At 40.3% G+C, this 17,513-nt stretch overlaps 1 protein-coding gene across 1 annotated transcript in view; it reads right to left on the bottom strand.

Moving 5' to 3' along the window:
• The window catches only part of MEP1B (meprin A subunit beta), a 39,403-nt gene that overhangs the window by 3,569 nt on the left and 18,321 nt on the right, over window positions 1-17,513 (bottom strand). Inside the window, exons 11-15 of the mRNA XM_041399223.1 lie at window positions 16,375-16,842; window positions 14,681-14,863; window positions 13,959-14,232; window positions 12,075-12,276; window positions 10,605-10,728 (exon numbers count right to left, since the gene is read on the bottom strand). Coding sequence (XP_041255157.1) covers window positions 10,605-10,728; window positions 12,075-12,276; window positions 13,959-14,232; window positions 14,681-14,863; window positions 16,375-16,842 — 1,251 coding nt within the window. The remainder of the gene's footprint in view (window positions 1-10,604; window positions 10,729-12,074; window positions 12,277-13,958; window positions 14,233-14,680; window positions 14,864-16,374; window positions 16,843-17,513) is intronic.

Below are 17,513 nucleotides of genomic sequence, written 5' to 3'. Positions count from 1 at the left end.
TTTCACTTGCCGAGCCATAATAAAATGGATAAACCTAATGAGTTCTTTGATTTTTTTTTTTTTTTTTTTTTTTTTGTGTTGTGTAAAACAATGGTCCAGTATTTATTTAATAGTTAATCTCATGGCATTTCTCTGCATCTGCAGGAAAATATCCAGGACAATAATGCTTCCTAATAATATCAAACTGATGAGCAAAGGAATAGCACCCACATTCTCAACTGATGATGTGGCAATGATCAAGAAATTCTGCAAAACTCAAACCAAAGTAAGATATAAATTGCACTAATACTGGCTAATGGATAATGCGATTGCATTTAATGTTGGTAATGTGCAATGTAAGTGTTTGCTGTTTCTTAAATAGGGTATCTTTGACCATTTAAGCAAGCCTTTAGCACCAAACATTCATGGCCATGAGTGTATTAAAAAAGCCATTTTTTGTATGCTACTGCAGGGTAATGAGAATGTTTTCAACTATGGGGCATGCATTAAAGGAGACATCAATATCTTGTTATTAGGTAAGAGCATGTAGAGTTAATAGTGCATTGATAAGTTATTTTATTATCCTCCCTCCTCATCATGCCAGCGCAGTTCTGTTATGCAATATTAGCAAGAAAATAAAAGCCAACCCAGTACAAAGACTCATTTTGCTTTATACAAGAATGTTTGTTAGTGTCTTAGGATCAATTTATTTTATCCTTGGGCACATTTTTACAATTATTTCTGTTTTGTCCCACACTTCCCTATTTACTTGACATCTGTTCTATGTTTGTAACTAGTGCTGGCACGATGCGCAATCGAGTCTAATCCTGCGCTGCTCACTGGGGCGAGACACCCACTGATTTCACAAATGGGCTTCACTTTATCTCCAAAGTTGATGGAACTGTTCTACTTCTGTCACTGGTAGTCACGGTAGCTGTTCAGTTGTGACTTCATTCCTAAATGCTTTGTTTTCAGTACCCATAATTAAGTTACATTAGCTGCAGACTCTAACCTGCTCCAGAGCAGCTCCTGGCAGAGATGTCCACTTACTTATATAAACCAAGCTCTTTGTTTCTCTGCAAGGTTTCAATCAAATATTTGATAACTTGCTTTAAAAAAATAGAATAGCCTAAAACAATAATCCTTGTCAAATCTTTTGAGGGTATAGTTTCTTTCCTCAAGCGGGCAACTAGAAAATCTTCCTCCACAGGAGCCTGCTGTGGCATTTTGACCGTGCCAGCACAGGTGGGATCTGTTGGCCGATAACCACTTGTCCAAAGCACTTGCTCAGCACCTGCATTGCCTGGCTGGGTACCTAAATGTGGCACACGTGGAGCCATGGAAGTTCAAAGCAGGTGTCTAATGGCACACAATGAAATGCTAATGGATCAGCTGCACTTTGCAATCCAAAGGACTGTCTATTAAAGCTTTAATGAAGCCAGAAACTGGTCCCTTAGTGAAATGCAAAGCTAGGTGGGACATAGGCAAGCTTCTTTGAAATATGGAATGAGAGCTTAAGTTTGTTGGGTTTTTTTTTAATATTTATTCTGGGAGGATTCTGAAGAAAGAACTCTAATTAAAGGAAAGTACATTTTAAACATTTCTATCTCATTTATTGAAAACAGTAGAATTTCTGAGGACGTCTTTAGTACCCACCTGTGTTGTACTATTGTCTAGAGTGTTAGGTATGCAATAATACTGTAGTAATATAAACTTTTTCTTAAGAAAACAGATTTAGTTATTTTATATATATATTTTTTTAACAGTCTTGACCTTAAAAATGCCAGCTTCTGTTTCTCTTCCTTCCAGTTTGAAACCGAAATGAAAATTGCAATCACAATACACACCAATACTGTTGGTATAATCTTACAAGTAATTAAGCAGTTTAGAAGCTAATTAGTGTTGCAAGATTTCCAAGTTTGCAAGGACGCAGGAGCATTCTAGAGAGGAAATGCTGGGGAAAAAAAAAAAAAAAAGGCAAATTAAAATTCTGCAACCAGAGCTTTTCAATTTTGGGAACTTCTTTAAGGCTTGAGCACATGTTTCCCTGATGCTTTATCTTCTTCCCATTGCCTGGACTTGTGCTTTTGGAGATCCTGGTGAAGCGTGGCAGGCTCCTGTACATGGAATAATGAAAAATGTTGATTTGATTTGCTCAAAATTTTTTCCTGTTAAGCTGAAGCAGAAGGGACATTTATGACATTTATATGGAAGCTGTGGTTTTGAATAATGAACGAAATAAAAGGAGGAATAAATATGTAGTAAAGATGTTTCAAGGTATTTACAAGGCTTAAGTGAATATTTTAAACTTTGTAAGTTTTGATCTTCAGTACTTGAAAATAGGAAAAGCTTTGACACTTCTCAACATACCTGGAACAGTGTCAAAGACATCTTCCTCTTTTCTCAGTGAAGGAGCTTAGAAAACACTGAATAAAAAGTACTTACTGTGAAGATCAGGTGGTAGCACATAAAAGTTGGCTGTAAATGTCATTCAGGTGCCTGGAAAGCTGCATCTTTTGACACCACAGCCCCACACTTCCTTGGATTTAGCAAGATCAGGGTTAGCATACCGTGATCCATCATGAGGGACTCCTGGCACCCCTGGTACCACCACCTTCATCCAGCTATTGAGGTCTGTCATCTAACAACTGTGGGATTTTGGGGGCCAGGAGGAAAGGAGTGTTTTGTCAATGATTGTGGCTGTGGCGGAGCAGAACTCAGATCCCGGGTTTGCTCCCCCCAAGTGGCATTTCCCTGGTTGTGACTGCTCGACTAAACAACATCACTGGGGCAGCAAAATGTCAGACCAGCAAACAGGTGCTGGTGTGGGTTGCCTTTTCTCAATCTGATTTGACAGGAATTTATACTGTGCCCTTACTTAAGCTTCCTAACAGCACTAATTTAACTCTTTCCAGTAAATGAGGAAACTGATTTCCTATTTCTCAGAAGTATTTGGGTAATTAATTGTAAAACTACTTTGTAAGTGCTTGAGCATTCATCTCATTCAAGTTCATTCCTACCAGACATTGGAAGTATCAGGATTCCGTGCACTGGGGCAATTAGCCCAACATAATAAGTAAATATTTAGTGACTATTCCTAACATCCAGTTCAGAGGCCTGGACCTGCATCCTCCAGTCCCTGGATCTGAAGGAGGTGACCTCCTGCCCTTTTCTTTTGCACATCCATGGAGAAGGAGTCAGGACTCTGGCTGCTGGGATCCACATTTCCCTCCCATAAAAGTTTTTTTGGTGTATTTGTATGGAGCTGCTGTGCTCTTAGTTATCACTGAAGTCTGAGGTTTATTGACAAATAAACCCTTTTACAGATGAGAAAAGATCTTTGGCAAGGGTAATCCTGCTAATGTGTGCTCCATCTGAGATGATCCAGGCCCTTGGGAGTGCTCTGCTATGTCTTACACTGTGACCTTTGAGAGAGATGTCCAAAAAATATTTTTACTTCACCGGTAGCTACTGAAATTTCAAATGCTTTCAGCACCTCTTGTGACAAAAAATAAAGTGGTGGGGAAGGAGTGTTTCCTGCACTCTGGTTTAATAAACTAAGAGGAGTCGTGTACTCACAGATATGGCACCAGTTATTCAGCACAGTTTAAGCATTTGCATGTATGCTGAATAAAATGGTAGCAAAGAAAGGTCAGGACTTCTCTACTGCTCATTAGGCTCTTTGGTTTTTCCCATTGCTCTAAAATCAGTGTGCAAAAGGCTGGAAAATGGCAAAGTGCTCTGCTTTCCCCTTTAAGAGGTGTTCTTTGTATTGTGAAACATTCCCTAAACCACTTCCACCATCAGCAGGGGGTTGCCAGGAAGGCAGTTGACAGCAGCTGTAACTGCTGATTAAAAACCTGATGCTCAGCCTTGCATATCGAAGATATCAAACTTTCCATCTTCTGAGCTTTAAAACCCTCTTGTGGTGCAAGGGGCTGCACACTGTGCACCCCATGTGAGAGTCAGTCAGCACCCACTGTACCTGAGCTCCTGCATCCCAGCCCATGGGGGCTTGGGTAACAAGCCTCAAAATGGTTTTGATGACACCTAATAAGAAGTAGGGAAGTGTTTTATAGTTAAAGAATATTTGTGGAATGGAAAAGAACAAATGTAATTTTAAGCCTATCCTAGCCCTCCAGATCATTGAGGTGCTGTGGGAAATAAGTGAGAAAGCAAATACACCAGTGAGGCTGACCACAGCCAATCTGAGAGCAATCTGACACACCTGCAAAGTGGTTTGTGCAGTATGGGCATAAATCAAGGGAAGTGGAAGCCCAGATGGCTTGCTTTTAGGAAAACAAGAAGCACAACTGGATCTAGGCACCCAGGTATTATTATGGAGTAAAGAAAAGCATTTTTATTACTTTCTTAGCACAAAGGGTGGAGTGGCTTTCTCATCTGAACCCCCAGGGGAAAAAACGTAAATAAACCTTCTTTTCTCCTTTCCTCACATTTTACTTCAAAAATGTCTTAGAGGCTGCTGTGACTGCACTCAAAATGAATGCATCTGTGGCTATCTGTATTTCTCAGAAACTCAAATTTCTTCCAAAGCTCAAGATACACTCGTGGGAGAAAGGTGTTGCCCAACAGAGCTCTTCAGATCTTCCATGGACAGGCTGTTGCCAGTGGGGGAGGTTTGATGTTAATTAAATTGATTTGCAGTCGCTCTCACCATGTGACCTTGTGGGGACCTGGCCAGGGAAGCCAGTGTAGGGCACACTTCCAGGAAAGGCCAGCCTGATTCCTGGCAAGGGGTACTGGATGTGGGATGGTGACTTCCCTCCCAAGGGAGCAGAACAAAATCAGTCTTCAGTGCCTGTGTGAAACTGAGGTTCAGTTTCCACCGGTTCCTCCAGCAAATCCTGCAAGCTAAGAACCACTTTTATTTATTGCTCCCACCTGCAACTTATGCAGGGATAAGCCCTCCACAGGGGCACAGCAGAGCTGGCACAACAAGGTATTACTACTGGCTTTGTCCATGGAAAGGGTTACATTTTCAGGTTTTTCCTCAGTCTTCCAGCTCCCAGTGGCTAAGTCTGTTTTGTGTGATGCTTATGCCAGCTCTGCATCTCCCTGCCTGTCAGCTTCCCAGACCTTCCCAAGGGAGAGAGCTGCTGAAAGAGGCTTTGCAGCCCTGGGATTTGGGCAGCTGGAGGTCTCACTTCTGAGAGATGTGGGCATTGCTGTAAGCTGATGGAAATAGCTTAGAAAGGACACAGGTAGTGGCAATTGATCTTGCTGTGAGCTGGCAATCTGTGAAAAGCAGAGCAAATGGGTGGGCTGCTGAGTAGGAGGAATCTGCTTGGGGGACACAGCCTGTAGACAGACTATCATGCAGTGGCCCATAGCAGGTATTCACTATCTCAATTTAAGTTTCTTTCTTTTCCTTAGAGCTTTTTCCCTTAAGAAAATTTGTACTGTGTTATCCCAGCAGCTTTTCTTTTCCCATTCCTCCCAATCACACCTGTTAAGGCTTAAGTATGGTCATTCTTCTTCTGGTTAAAGCAACCCTTCAATTTTCTTTTTCTCTCTCCTTACCTCCAGCTTACACTGACAAATCTTTTCTAGTGATGAAAGCATGACAGTGGCTGCCAGAATGAAACCTGACTCTTCTAAGGAGCAACAGGGACTCCTTCCACAGTTAATAAACAAGTTTTATTAAACAGCTTAATAGCTACCAAACTCAATAAACTAATAGCTTTCTTAACAAGCAAAACTGGAGTTGCAATGATACTTTTACGTAATTTATAAAGTTCTCTTTTGAACAAGCAAATATCATTTACATGAGTGAGAGCTGCCTGCAAAGCCAAGTGTTCACAACATAATGAGAAGTATGGGGGGGCGGGGGGAAAGTAAAGATGGAGATGTGCCTCTGGGAAGTTTTGGTCTGTTTTTTTGTAGCATAGACTTCGTAGATCCAGATGGAGTTAAAATAAAAAATCAAGGGCAAATGCACATACACAGAGCTCTAGCAGAAGGTGGCTGGTTCTCATTACATATTAGTAACTGAAGTAGAAAGGCTATCATTAAGCAGTTAATCAAAGTATTCCATCAAAAGGTTTAGAGATAAGATTCAAATCTCATAAAGAGCACACAGGTCTTTTTTCCCATGAGTATTGCATTAGAAGAGTGACCATGTTTATGTATTGTAGGATTAAGCATTGCAACCTTGGGAAACAATGAGGTTTGGTTTTGTTCTTTTAAGTTCTTGACATTCCAGTTAAACTTCTTTGGTGCTATTTTGTTTTCACAGTAAATGAAGCCAAAGACATAGATCAAGCATGGAACTTTTCATCTCCAGTAAAAGTTTAGGAATTTATGAGCAAAAGAACTCCAAACTTGTAAACTTTCCTGCAGCCTTTATGATACCAGTTAGAGTTTATCTGGTGTAAGTTGTAATTAGTCTGAGTTGTTGTGGTCATTGGTTTTTTCCCAGTTATTTCTGTTGATGCTTAGAAGAGGGAGAAGACAAGGAGAGCAATCACAGGGAATCTGTCTGCTGAAAAACTTCATAATCTTCTTGCATGAAACAAATCCTTAAATTTCAACTTTAGAGTTTTCCTTATTAGAATACATGTCATTGAAAGAAATGGGAAAATTATATCACCATATATTTCTTCATAATTTCATAACACAGAGCAAAATACAAGTGTTTTGCCATCACTGCATCAATATTAAAAAAGTATCTAAGCAGTAACTCTAGAAAAGCACTGGCAGTTTCAGAAAAGGCAGTTTAATTCTTGGTTATCTTCTCCTTTTGAGACATAACTGTCTGTAGTACCAGCCCCAAAGATAGCTTGAAAATACACTCCAAGAAGAAAGGAGAATTAAAATCATATTTATCAGAGTCAAAGGTAGTTCAACTGATGGCATATGTGTCCTAGGAAAAGACCCTGAGCTCTAATAGCAGTGGATAAAGAGACTTGTGGGGAAAATAAAAGGGAAAAAAGCCACTTCTCTGTTCTGAATTGCACCTAAAGAAAAAGACAAGTCATGACTCCTGCCCTGCAGCCTGGGACTGTGTCTGGCGTGGGTGGCACGAGACACCTGACACACTCAGCTGAAACAGGAGGGCTGGTGTCTAGGATCAGTCCCTTTTTTGCATTTAGACAATGCTGTGCCAGCCAGACTGAGACATTATGACTCAGTAATTTGCTACTTGTGCAAAAGCTAAACTGAGCAGAGCTGCTCTGTGTGATGCAAATAGCAGTGAGCTGTTTTGCCTGTATCAGAACAGGAGCCTTCGTATGCTGTTTAGCATAGATAGTAGGTAGCAGGATTAAAAGTGCTGAGATTCTTGAAGAAAAACCAAGAAGTAGCTAGAACCATGACCCATGTTTTGTTTTTTTCTTTCTTTCTTATTCCACACCTGAACCACTGAGTTGAATATTGGAGTTAGTTTATTTTTAAGCCCATGCTGTGACTCCTGATAGACTCAGCAGTGGGGAATGAGTCATGCACACAGTTCTGGATACAATGTGCACATACTCTGCTGGGTCCAGCTGTACAGCAAATCTGGAGCCCAGAAAAGGAGGAGCAGAGAAGAAAACATTCACTTACGTCTGGGTCTTTGCTAGAGATGCTCTTGAGTGATGAACAGGAACAGGGCAGGCAACCCAAGGAGTCAATGTCCACAGCCCAAACCTTTGTTTGCACTTTGTGGGAACACAGTAATAGGGTTTTCACACTAGTTCTGGTGTGTAGAGAGTGGAATGTGCCTGAGAAGGCGTGTGGGCAGAGTAAAATCCTTGTTGCAACTCAACCTGAATCACTACGGTGTGAGGACAGGAGAGATAAATGGATTGCTGCAGATTTAACACTGCTGGTGTTTACTTTACATTGTTATCTCAGTGATTTGGCAGAGGGACCTTTACAGGAAAGATTTTTAGTAAAACCTTCTGTGAATAAATTTGCTCCAGGAAAATAAAGTAACACCTGGCTGCAAGCCCATGTATAGCTCTCTGACCAGCCAACACAGTATCTGATCTGGGATTAATATCCATCTTTTTCTGTAAATGTGTAAAATGTACCTCTCCAAAATTAAGGTCATTAACTCATTTGTGCCAGAGCTTTTTAAGAAAAATGTATTTGCTCAGGAACTTGAGCTAGTAACATAAATTTTGGGATGAACAATAAAGTGTAATATTCAATCTCATTCTGCATTTCCTGAGTAATTTTTCCGCATTGTACAATTGGAAAGAAATATGCCTCTTGAGTATTTTTAGGTCAGTTAAGGACATTAAAAAGCCTCTTTTTTGGCTGCACAGAAGTGAGTTGTTCACACTCACTGACAATGAGATTCAGTTTTAAATCATGCTCTTCATTGATTCCTGTTTGAAATGAATAAGCAGAAGCTTAAGATTTTTTCCCATGAAAGTTTAACATTTCAGGATATACCCTATGGAATTTGTATCTTCTGCAATGTATTGAAATTGTATTGTAATACTGCTCTGTGTATTAAACTCTCTTCTGATGAAAGTACAGGTAAGTATCTCATGTAATCTGGATTTCAAAAAAATAAATGATCTCTACTGTCACAAATCTGGTACTTCACATTTGAAATTATCAAATACTTGCAGTTTATAATGTTCAGGATTGCAACCAGGGTTGAATTTATGAACAGTCTCATTTGTGTCTTCTTAACTCCATGTAAATCTATGTGCATATCTTAATTGAAGGCGCATTTGGAAGATTATTTGCATGAAAACTGCTGATGAAGACATGTGGAAATAGGAAAGTTATTTTAAGACAGCTATAGTAGGGTATTTTCCTATCCAGGATGTTTGTTAGCTCTGACAAATCTTTGTTAATTTTGTCTGGCTGTTTTCATGAATCTTTGGATTCCAACAAAAGCTAATAAATCCAGCTATGAATGCTTTAAATACAACTACATTTCAGAGAATATGAATCAGAGAAGGACTACATATATAGCGTTGATACAGAAGAATACACATTTGTTGCTTTGTGCTGTGCAGTAGCATTCAGAGGAAGACTTGCTCCCTCATCAAATTTCCATACATTTGAACTGCTCTTGCCCAGAGTTAGCGTAAATTGCATGACAAATGTTAAAATCATCAACACCCATCCCAGGCAATCAAAGTAACTGATTACCTTTAAATGTGAACACGTTCACATACCAGTCTACCAACCGTCTGGTGTGACCTGACATTTCCATTACAGGCATTCCTGTCTCTCACAGCCCCCCTGCAAAACACCACAAATGTGATGATTTGTGCCCATGGTGGCTGCCATCTCCCTCTGCGAAGTGTCCTCAGGGAGGGACGTTTTGCTTCCTCGGGCCCTTTCATTTCCATGCTTACTTATTTCTCCAAATCCTACTGAATCATAGATCTGTTTGTCAGGGGTGTTAAGGAAGCCACTAAATCTCCCAGACCCAGGATCCAGCTCTCCAGCCAACATGCCCAGTCAGGAATGGTCCCAGGTGATCTCTGCATCCCAGTCCTAAGGATTTGGCTGCTGCTCCCAGGTCTGGCTGGCAGCAAGGTTGTGTCTGAGACACACTGACACACACACACACACAGGGGTCCCTGAAGTGGCTGGTGGCTCCAGCTGCTGCGCACACGCACAGAGCAGCATGGGCTGCACAACCCCTCTAATGCTACCTTAACTCAGAGAAGGGCACACAGCCCTGTCCTCTTCCTCCCCTCCAGGAAATCAGAATGCAGGTTCTCTGGTGAAAAAATGTGTGCCCTCATTGTCCACATCCAGAAACACACTGAAACATGCACAGTCCCCTTCAATGTTAGCATGGCCTCTAAACCTGGTAAATATCCATGCTTGGGAGTTCTGGCAGTGGCATGCAAGTTACCTTCTGCTTGCCAGGTAGGGCAGTGTGATGTTTGAATCCTCCAGATGTGGAAATGTTTCCTCCAACTCACCAGCTTGTCCAGCTTGAAGTTTGCTAGTGGACTGTGCATGCACACACACACACACACACAGAGGATTAAATTCACTGAAGAAATATTAACACACAGATTTCTCCAGCTGCCAGCACTTAGACCTCTTACACACCAACACACAACCTGATCCCTCCAGGTGCTGCTGGTAACTGGACCTTTCAAGACATGCACAAAACACACATACCAGTCCCTCCAGTTGCTGGTCTTCAAATCTACAGGCTCGGTGGCCCACATTCCCTCCAGTTCCTGGCACACAGACCCTTCCATGCAAGTCCCTCCATGTGCTAGTACCTAGATCCATGAGCCCTAAGACCTGTGGTCTCCTCTGGCCATTGGCATCCAGCTCTCCTTTGCAGACAGGCCTTTCCAGTTTCTGGCCCCATTTCCCCCCACTTTTCTTTGGATATTTTGATTCTTCCCCTAAACACCTCATAGTCATTTTTACATAAATCTACAAGCCTTTTCTGGTAGTCTGTATCTCAAGCAGCCTCAACTTTTCCACAACACTCATGTTAATCATATTTCCCCCTTCCTATCAGTTAATAATTGTTCGGGTTGACATTCTTGAGGGTTCTGCCTGAGTGGTTCCTCTAATGGACCATCAATCAGTGGCTGAAACATTCTGGACCCTCATTATTATCTCTGCTGTGACTTCCTCATTAATGTGTGTCTGTGAGGTTCATTTATTACTTTCCTCATTACCTGTTATTTCTTTTATAGTGAGTAGATCACAGCCAAATAACAAACGAACCAGACGCTCCCACACTTCACAAACTCTCACACTACTGAATGACAGCTGCAGCAGGACTGAGAACTGCTGGCTACCCTGTGAACACAGGGTCCAGCTCCCCTTTATTATAGACAGCTGTACAATGATAATACAGCAAATTTAGACTTTCCTGTGTTGACTGAAATTCAGGATGCTGTTTTCATGCTTCTTCATGTTTAGGTAGACATGAAGGACAAGCCAGCCATGTCACACAACATATTTCCATTTTTCTCTATTGAATGATGGTACACAGCAGTGTCAGACACTGCACTGACTTTAGCAAAGTGTTTTATCCAGATGATGAATTATTTTCCAGACTTTACAAACTTTTATCATGATGGTTGAGATAAAAGGAACAGAAAGAATGATGACGTAGTTGTGGTTTTGCAGTGATGTTCATCTCGTGTCTTTGATGCTTGTTTGCATTATCTTCAGAAGGATGTTTTAGTCTAAATGAGGGAAAAAAACCAAACCCACATCTTAAAAGTGCATAGGGAAGGGAAGTACGTGTATAATGTAAGAGCATTACTTGCAAAGAAACCAAAACTATTTATTGGATGGTCATAAAGTAGCAGTGTCAAGTATCTGACACTGCACAGAGGTACTGCAACTCAATGGGGTATCACACAAAGAGTATTAGGGCAAAATTAAAAATGGAACTCTGCTTTCTGGAAGGACATTCCTCTTCAGTTCATTTACAAAATTTCTCCTGTGCCCTGTGAGTCCCTCTAAACTATGCCACTCTTGCTATTTCCAGGACAAGCCTCTACTTAAAGTCCATGTGTCTCAGACTGCATGAAATTTCCTGTGAAAAAATGCCCAAATACTGCTTCTATTCAGTACATGGCATTTCTGATCCTGTCATCTAGACAGTTTTAACCTGCTGTCTTCTTTATCTTTCCTTAAGTTAATATGTCCACAGCTACTTCATGCCTTGCATAAAAAATGGCCTTGGAATGTGGAAAATTATTTTTTAGATTTGCTTTTTGTTTTGACATCGTGGGATGCATTTTTTAACACCATATCCAGGTATTTTAAGGGGAGACCTTTAGTAGAATAGGCAGTAATAGATGAAATACAGGTTTACTGCACAGAAAATATGGTTTAATTACAATTAAAAATGAGCCCCTTGATTCACACTATCCTACTCAATGTAGGCTGTCATTGAGGCAGAGTGGAGGGGGGTGGAAGATGGGAACAGATTTTGAATTAAGTGGGGTTTTGGTGTTTGATAAATCAGTGTCACTTAAAGGAGCTCTTTAATACTTAACCTGTAGTCTTTAGGCTGCAAAAAGGTGACATCTTCCCATTTACCTCTTACTTAATTTGATTGTTTGCTTTTTAGTGAATATAGATATGTGTGCATGTGTCTGTATGTTTGCTGAAAGAGGCAAGGTACTTACTTCTTCTAGAGTCACACTCTCCTTATTCTCCTTTCCTTGTTTGTATTTCTTTTTTAGGCACACTGCAGTTGTGATGGTGACAATAAGCATTACAACAAACACAGCTATGGTTGAAGAAACAGCTATTACAGTATTTTCTTGAGTTGAGCCTTTCCTTTCACACTTTTCTCCCATGTACCACCAGTTGTCACCTGCTGGACATCTAGAAAGCAAAATAACAAACATGTATTATCATCTAAAGATTAAAGGTGTGATAAAGCCTACTTGAGTAAAATGGCATCTCTGATGCAATTTCTATATCCTAAAGCATAATGAAGTTTCCTTAAAACGGACTTCTATTTTAAAGTTGTTTTGAGTGGCCCGAGTGGTCTACTGTCCTTACACACCAAAATGTGTTTCTTTCAGCTTGCTGATGTTTCACAGGTTGTGCCTTCAGAGAGAGCCTTTGCCAGAAATCCTAAATGCCTTCCTGGTCCTCTTGACCTCTTAGTGCTTGATTGCCCCTGATCTATGGAGCTTCTCTTTTTTTGTAATTTTCAAATTTAAAGAACTTGTAAGAGCTGCCTCTGTCCTCACCCAACAAGCAGTAAGAAAATAAATTCACAGCCCAGCAGCCATCCAGTTTTAGGACTGAAAACAACCTCCAGGCTTTGATTCCATCACCTTACCCAGCAGCACAGTCAGCACACCCACCTCCATCTTTCTAACCTTGGTTATTCTTTGTGTACTGATTTTGTAGCTCCTGTCTAAGCCATTTATTCAGGACTACTTGTTTTCAGCCCTGAAAACAAGTCTGTTTGCAGTGCACTGCAAAGATATTGCCTGCTGGGGAGACTCCAGGTCATTCAGCTTAAAAGATGTATCACATTCCCACCTATTTCCTGACAGAAAATTGGGAAAAATTGGTGGAAACTGACTGCTGGTCACACATTTCTAGAGGACAGAGAGTAGGTTGCAAAGGCACTAAAGCTTCAAACAGTCCACAGATGTCAGAAAATAAATGTTCTCTTTCCATAATTTTGAAATGAGGCATGACATTGAGCATATTTTTTATTTTTGTCTTCTTAGAACCACTTCTTGACATTTACTCATATTTGTGACCTGCTTCTGATGAGTTGCACAAGAATTATTTTTTAAAAGGTTTCTAAATGGGGATATATAACACTTAATGAGTCATCCTGACTCCTGTGGCTCTTGGCCTTTATATTTTCCTCACAGCACTCCCCCAGTCCACCTGCCCTGGAACAGCATCTAAGGTTACTGTCTTCAGCCTCAGAGCCTGTTTGAGAGCTGGAACAATGCTAATCAGGCAGGTAGGTTACGTAAATGTATCCACAGAGAATTAAATAAAAGTTGATATTAATCTTCTTGCAGGGCAAACAATCTTTTATTCCTCAGATTTCACTGCTGGTTTCAAAGGCAAGCGACTACATTTTGGTAACTCATGGTCACAATTTGCACTGTACAATATTTCTGAATCAAATTTTAAAATAATGTCTACACTGCTTCCTACATGATAAGTACTGCAAATCTACTCTAATTATATAAATGCTCTTTTCTTTCAATTACATTTAGTCAACTCTTCTACATTTTGCTATAGGGAATTCTAAAGACTTGGAGTAATACATTACTGAAAAGAATAAACACATTTAAAATATAATTTACAGGAAAGTCAAGCAGAGTACTTCAAAATGATCAAATGCTGAGGTTAGGAGCTTTGTTGCCCAAATTGGCCATAAGTTCAGTCTCACAAGAGCAGTTGCAAATACTTCCCTTAATCAGCTACAATCTGTCTTTCCTTTCACTGGGAGCAAATATTTATTTTGTTAGAAACTCTCATTACTCATCCTAAAACTGCATTTGAGAGTGAGCAAAGGCAGTTACCTGCACACGGGTGCTCTGTTTACCATGACACAGACACCATCGTTTTCACAGGGGTTGTCTGGGCAGAAAGCCGGAGCCGCTGGATCTCCGGGCTGGGTGGTGCTGCCCGTTGTTGTGGTGGTGGTGGTGGGTGCAGTGGTGGTGGTCTTGGTGCCACTGGGGGGCTTGGTGGTGGTGGTGGTAGGGCTAGGGCCAGGTTTGGTGGTGCTGGCACTTGTAGTCGTAACAACAGTGGGTGGAGAGCTCGGCTGAGTTGACAGGAGATGCGATATATCTGCATGGTGAACCCACAGACAATAAGGTCTTTGCTCCACATTACTTTTCTTCTTATTCTAATGATAATTTCTAATAATAAAGAGCACTAAGCCTGACCAAAGGTATAACAGATAAACAGTCTTTTTTGCCTTTCAAGAGTATGATGTACTTTGGAAATATCCTCTAGAGTTTTTTTCAGAAACATATAGTTTTATTCAAATTAATCTAATCAAAATAATTTGCACAGGATTAGCGTTGTTTTATACACCTTCACGTGAGATAAAGGAATTACACTGTGTATGTATCTGTTCACAAATTTATTCAAATGATTTGACTTTAGACACAGGCATAATTCAAATACTGCTCAAGTGCAAAGTCCATCATGTGTATTTATAACTACAGCACTAGTGACTTGGTATCTGACACTTTTTGCTGCATTGTAAAGAGTATCAGCTATATTTACATACCTTCCATTGTTAAAAGAATATAAACACCATCCTCTTTGATAAAGTTGCGGCTTCGAAGTCTCTCATGAGTTAAAAATGCATTTGTTCCAACTCCTGGACCTCTCATGTATTTAGTTCCATTGGTAAAAGTTGCTTCGGATCCCACTTTATCTGGCCTATCCCAAATATAGTTTGATGAGGATTCTGGGGGGGAAAAAAAAACATAAAAAGAATGTGGATGTGAGACTGCTCTGGGTTTGTGTCTCAAACCTCAATTGCCTGGGATTCCCCACTGATGAGTGGCACAAGACAATGGAGATCTTCAATGACTTGGTTTAGCTTGAGGTACTGACAAAAGAACCTGCTGGAGGTGAGGTTATTGGAGAGCTAGTTGAAAACCTGTTGTATTTTCTTTTTAGTTTGTTAAAGTGAGGGGGTCAAGAATATAAGTAGCACATCAGTCATCTATAACATGAGTTAATGCAGTGCTTCTCAAAAGACAGCAACTCCTGCAGTAGATGTGGGGCACAAGATATTTGAGCAACCCAAATGACCACAGATCACTGATGCCTGCTCAATCAAGCCCTGCTCTAAAGCTCAAAGCTGAGCCTGATTGTCCATGAAAGAATCTGACCGAGGGAGAAAGATCTGCCTGCTCCAACACCTCTCTGGTTAGATAAAAAGTATATGTTACAAGGCTTCCCTTGGAAATCGTGGGCTATTTGCATATATATGAATAAACAAGGGAGAAGGAGCAGAGAGCAAACAGACTGCATGTCCACAGGGTCAGAGAAGGAAAAGGGCACTGTGGCTGTAACAGCAGAAAACACAAGGAAAATGTGCTTTTACAAACATCTATGGAGGACCTGGTGCGGATTGTCTTTCATTTACAGAGAGGACATTAAGGCTTTCTTAATTACTCACTTTGTTTTCATGTAGAGCCAATGCCACAGAAAATGCAATGTAAAACATATTGGTTTTAAAATAATAATATGAATTGGATGGTTTTGTGCCTTCCATCCTTCCTTTCTAGTCTGAAAGTCCAGAAAACTAATTCAGTGGCACAGATGATTTCTTTTGGCAAAAAGAAGAAATTCATTATGGCTTAAATCCAAACTTTATCCAGTGTTGAATGTGGGTGTTTTCTTTAATATCTCTCTCTGTAGAGATTCCTATAATTTCTCAGAGTTACTTTTTACCTCAATGTTTCCAAGTTGTTGTGGACAACAGCCCTTATCTTCTCACACCTTGAACAAGTACAGATTAGATAATAAGAATCAGTACTTTGTCCATCTGGAGGCGTTTGCTGACATCACTGTACCTTTGACAAGGAGGGCTGGGATTTGCTTGATAGTTGTTTCACTTTTATCTGCTATAAACTGCCTGTATTGTTAATTCAGTGTTTTTCTTTTCATGACTTCTGGAAAACTTCCATTCTCATTTAAACAGAAATATATGTATCCTCACAGAGCATATGAAAGAAACCTTAGGAATAGATGATCCACCTGTTTCTTATGCAAATGCAAGTTTGAAATCCTCAGTCCCAGCTTAAATTGCTTGTAGGTTTAAATTTTTTCTTGTCCGTGGATCAATATTATTGTTGCTGAAAACATACGAAACATTCCAGAAGCTAAAAAATATGCATTAATTTACACAAAGAGGAAATGTCACCCCTTGTCTTTTGGTTGTGTTTTACATGTTAGGTTTTAACTAACCTGAAATCTTCAGAGGGTCTGTAGTTACACTTCTTTGGTTTGACATCCGCTGACGAATATCAGGATGCTGGTCAAGCAGGATCATGGTCCCTTGTTGCCATGGACAGGGCCATTTCAACTGATCATCATTTGCTCCAGAAATCAAGGACAAGTATATTCCTAAATTAAATGGGTTATCAGTGGTACCATTTACATACAAGCTGACCTGAAAAGCATATCCTTCACTAGAGTAAAAAGGTGGGCTGTATATTATCCCATCTTTCCCTGCTGGACTTGTGTTGAGGAGATTTGTGAAATTTCTGATATGCCAGACGTGGTGGGGACACTGAGTTTCTGACAAGTTGATGTCATCAATAGAGAGGCCTCCATTTGATAAGCCACTTCCTCTCACGCCTTGAAACATAACCCGGAATTTACTGGTGACATTCAAAGAAACATGATGGAGCTGCCAGTAGGTCTCAGGTGAACCTGAAAAACAAGGGTAGAGATTTCTCAGTCAGCAGTACAGTCAAACACTGCACAGGTCTGTGGACCCTATACCAATACTGTGTAAGAATTTTTCAATTCCACTGGCACTGATGTGATGGAATATTTCTTCTGTAGATGTTACTTTTTCAGTTCAAGATCATACTTGCTCAATACAATATTTTAACAGAATTAATATGCATAATAGCACTTGTTGATGGGTTATAAAGCTGCTTTTTTTTTACATATTTTAATAAAATTTCATTAAATAATCCAGGAGTTGAGATTATTAAATCCGCAAAAGAGTCTCACCTGTATTGTTAAAAAGAAAATATTTAGAACAAGTTATATTCAAATAACTGAACAACAACATGCCTCAACAAAAAATGCTCCAGAGGACTCTGGGAACCTAGAACTACAAGGCTAGTTCATTCATTTGTTTTTGCATTTCTAAATGGCTTGTTGGAAGCTTGCCAATGCAGAAGCACTATTCACCCATCACATGATTAATGGTACTAAGGTCAAGTTAAAGCCAATCATTTGCAAAACCTCCTTCGTGCAATAGAACCTTGCTGCAAGTTTGATGCCGCATCCAAAAGTGCCTGCACTAGCAAATTCCACTTGACTCCAAGAGCAGTGTACACAAAAGCAAAGACCTCTGCACAGGGTCCTTG

Source organism: Onychostruthus taczanowskii, unplaced genomic scaffold, assembly GCF_017590055.1.
Source record: "Onychostruthus taczanowskii isolate IOZ18803 unplaced genomic scaffold, ASM1759005v1 scaffold16, whole genome shotgun sequence".
NCBI classification, from domain to species: domain Eukaryota; kingdom Metazoa; phylum Chordata; class Aves; order Passeriformes; family Passeridae; genus Onychostruthus; species Onychostruthus taczanowskii.
The sequence above is the reverse complement of the archived record's forward strand: the minus strand, read 5'-3'. Positions and strand labels throughout refer to the sequence as shown.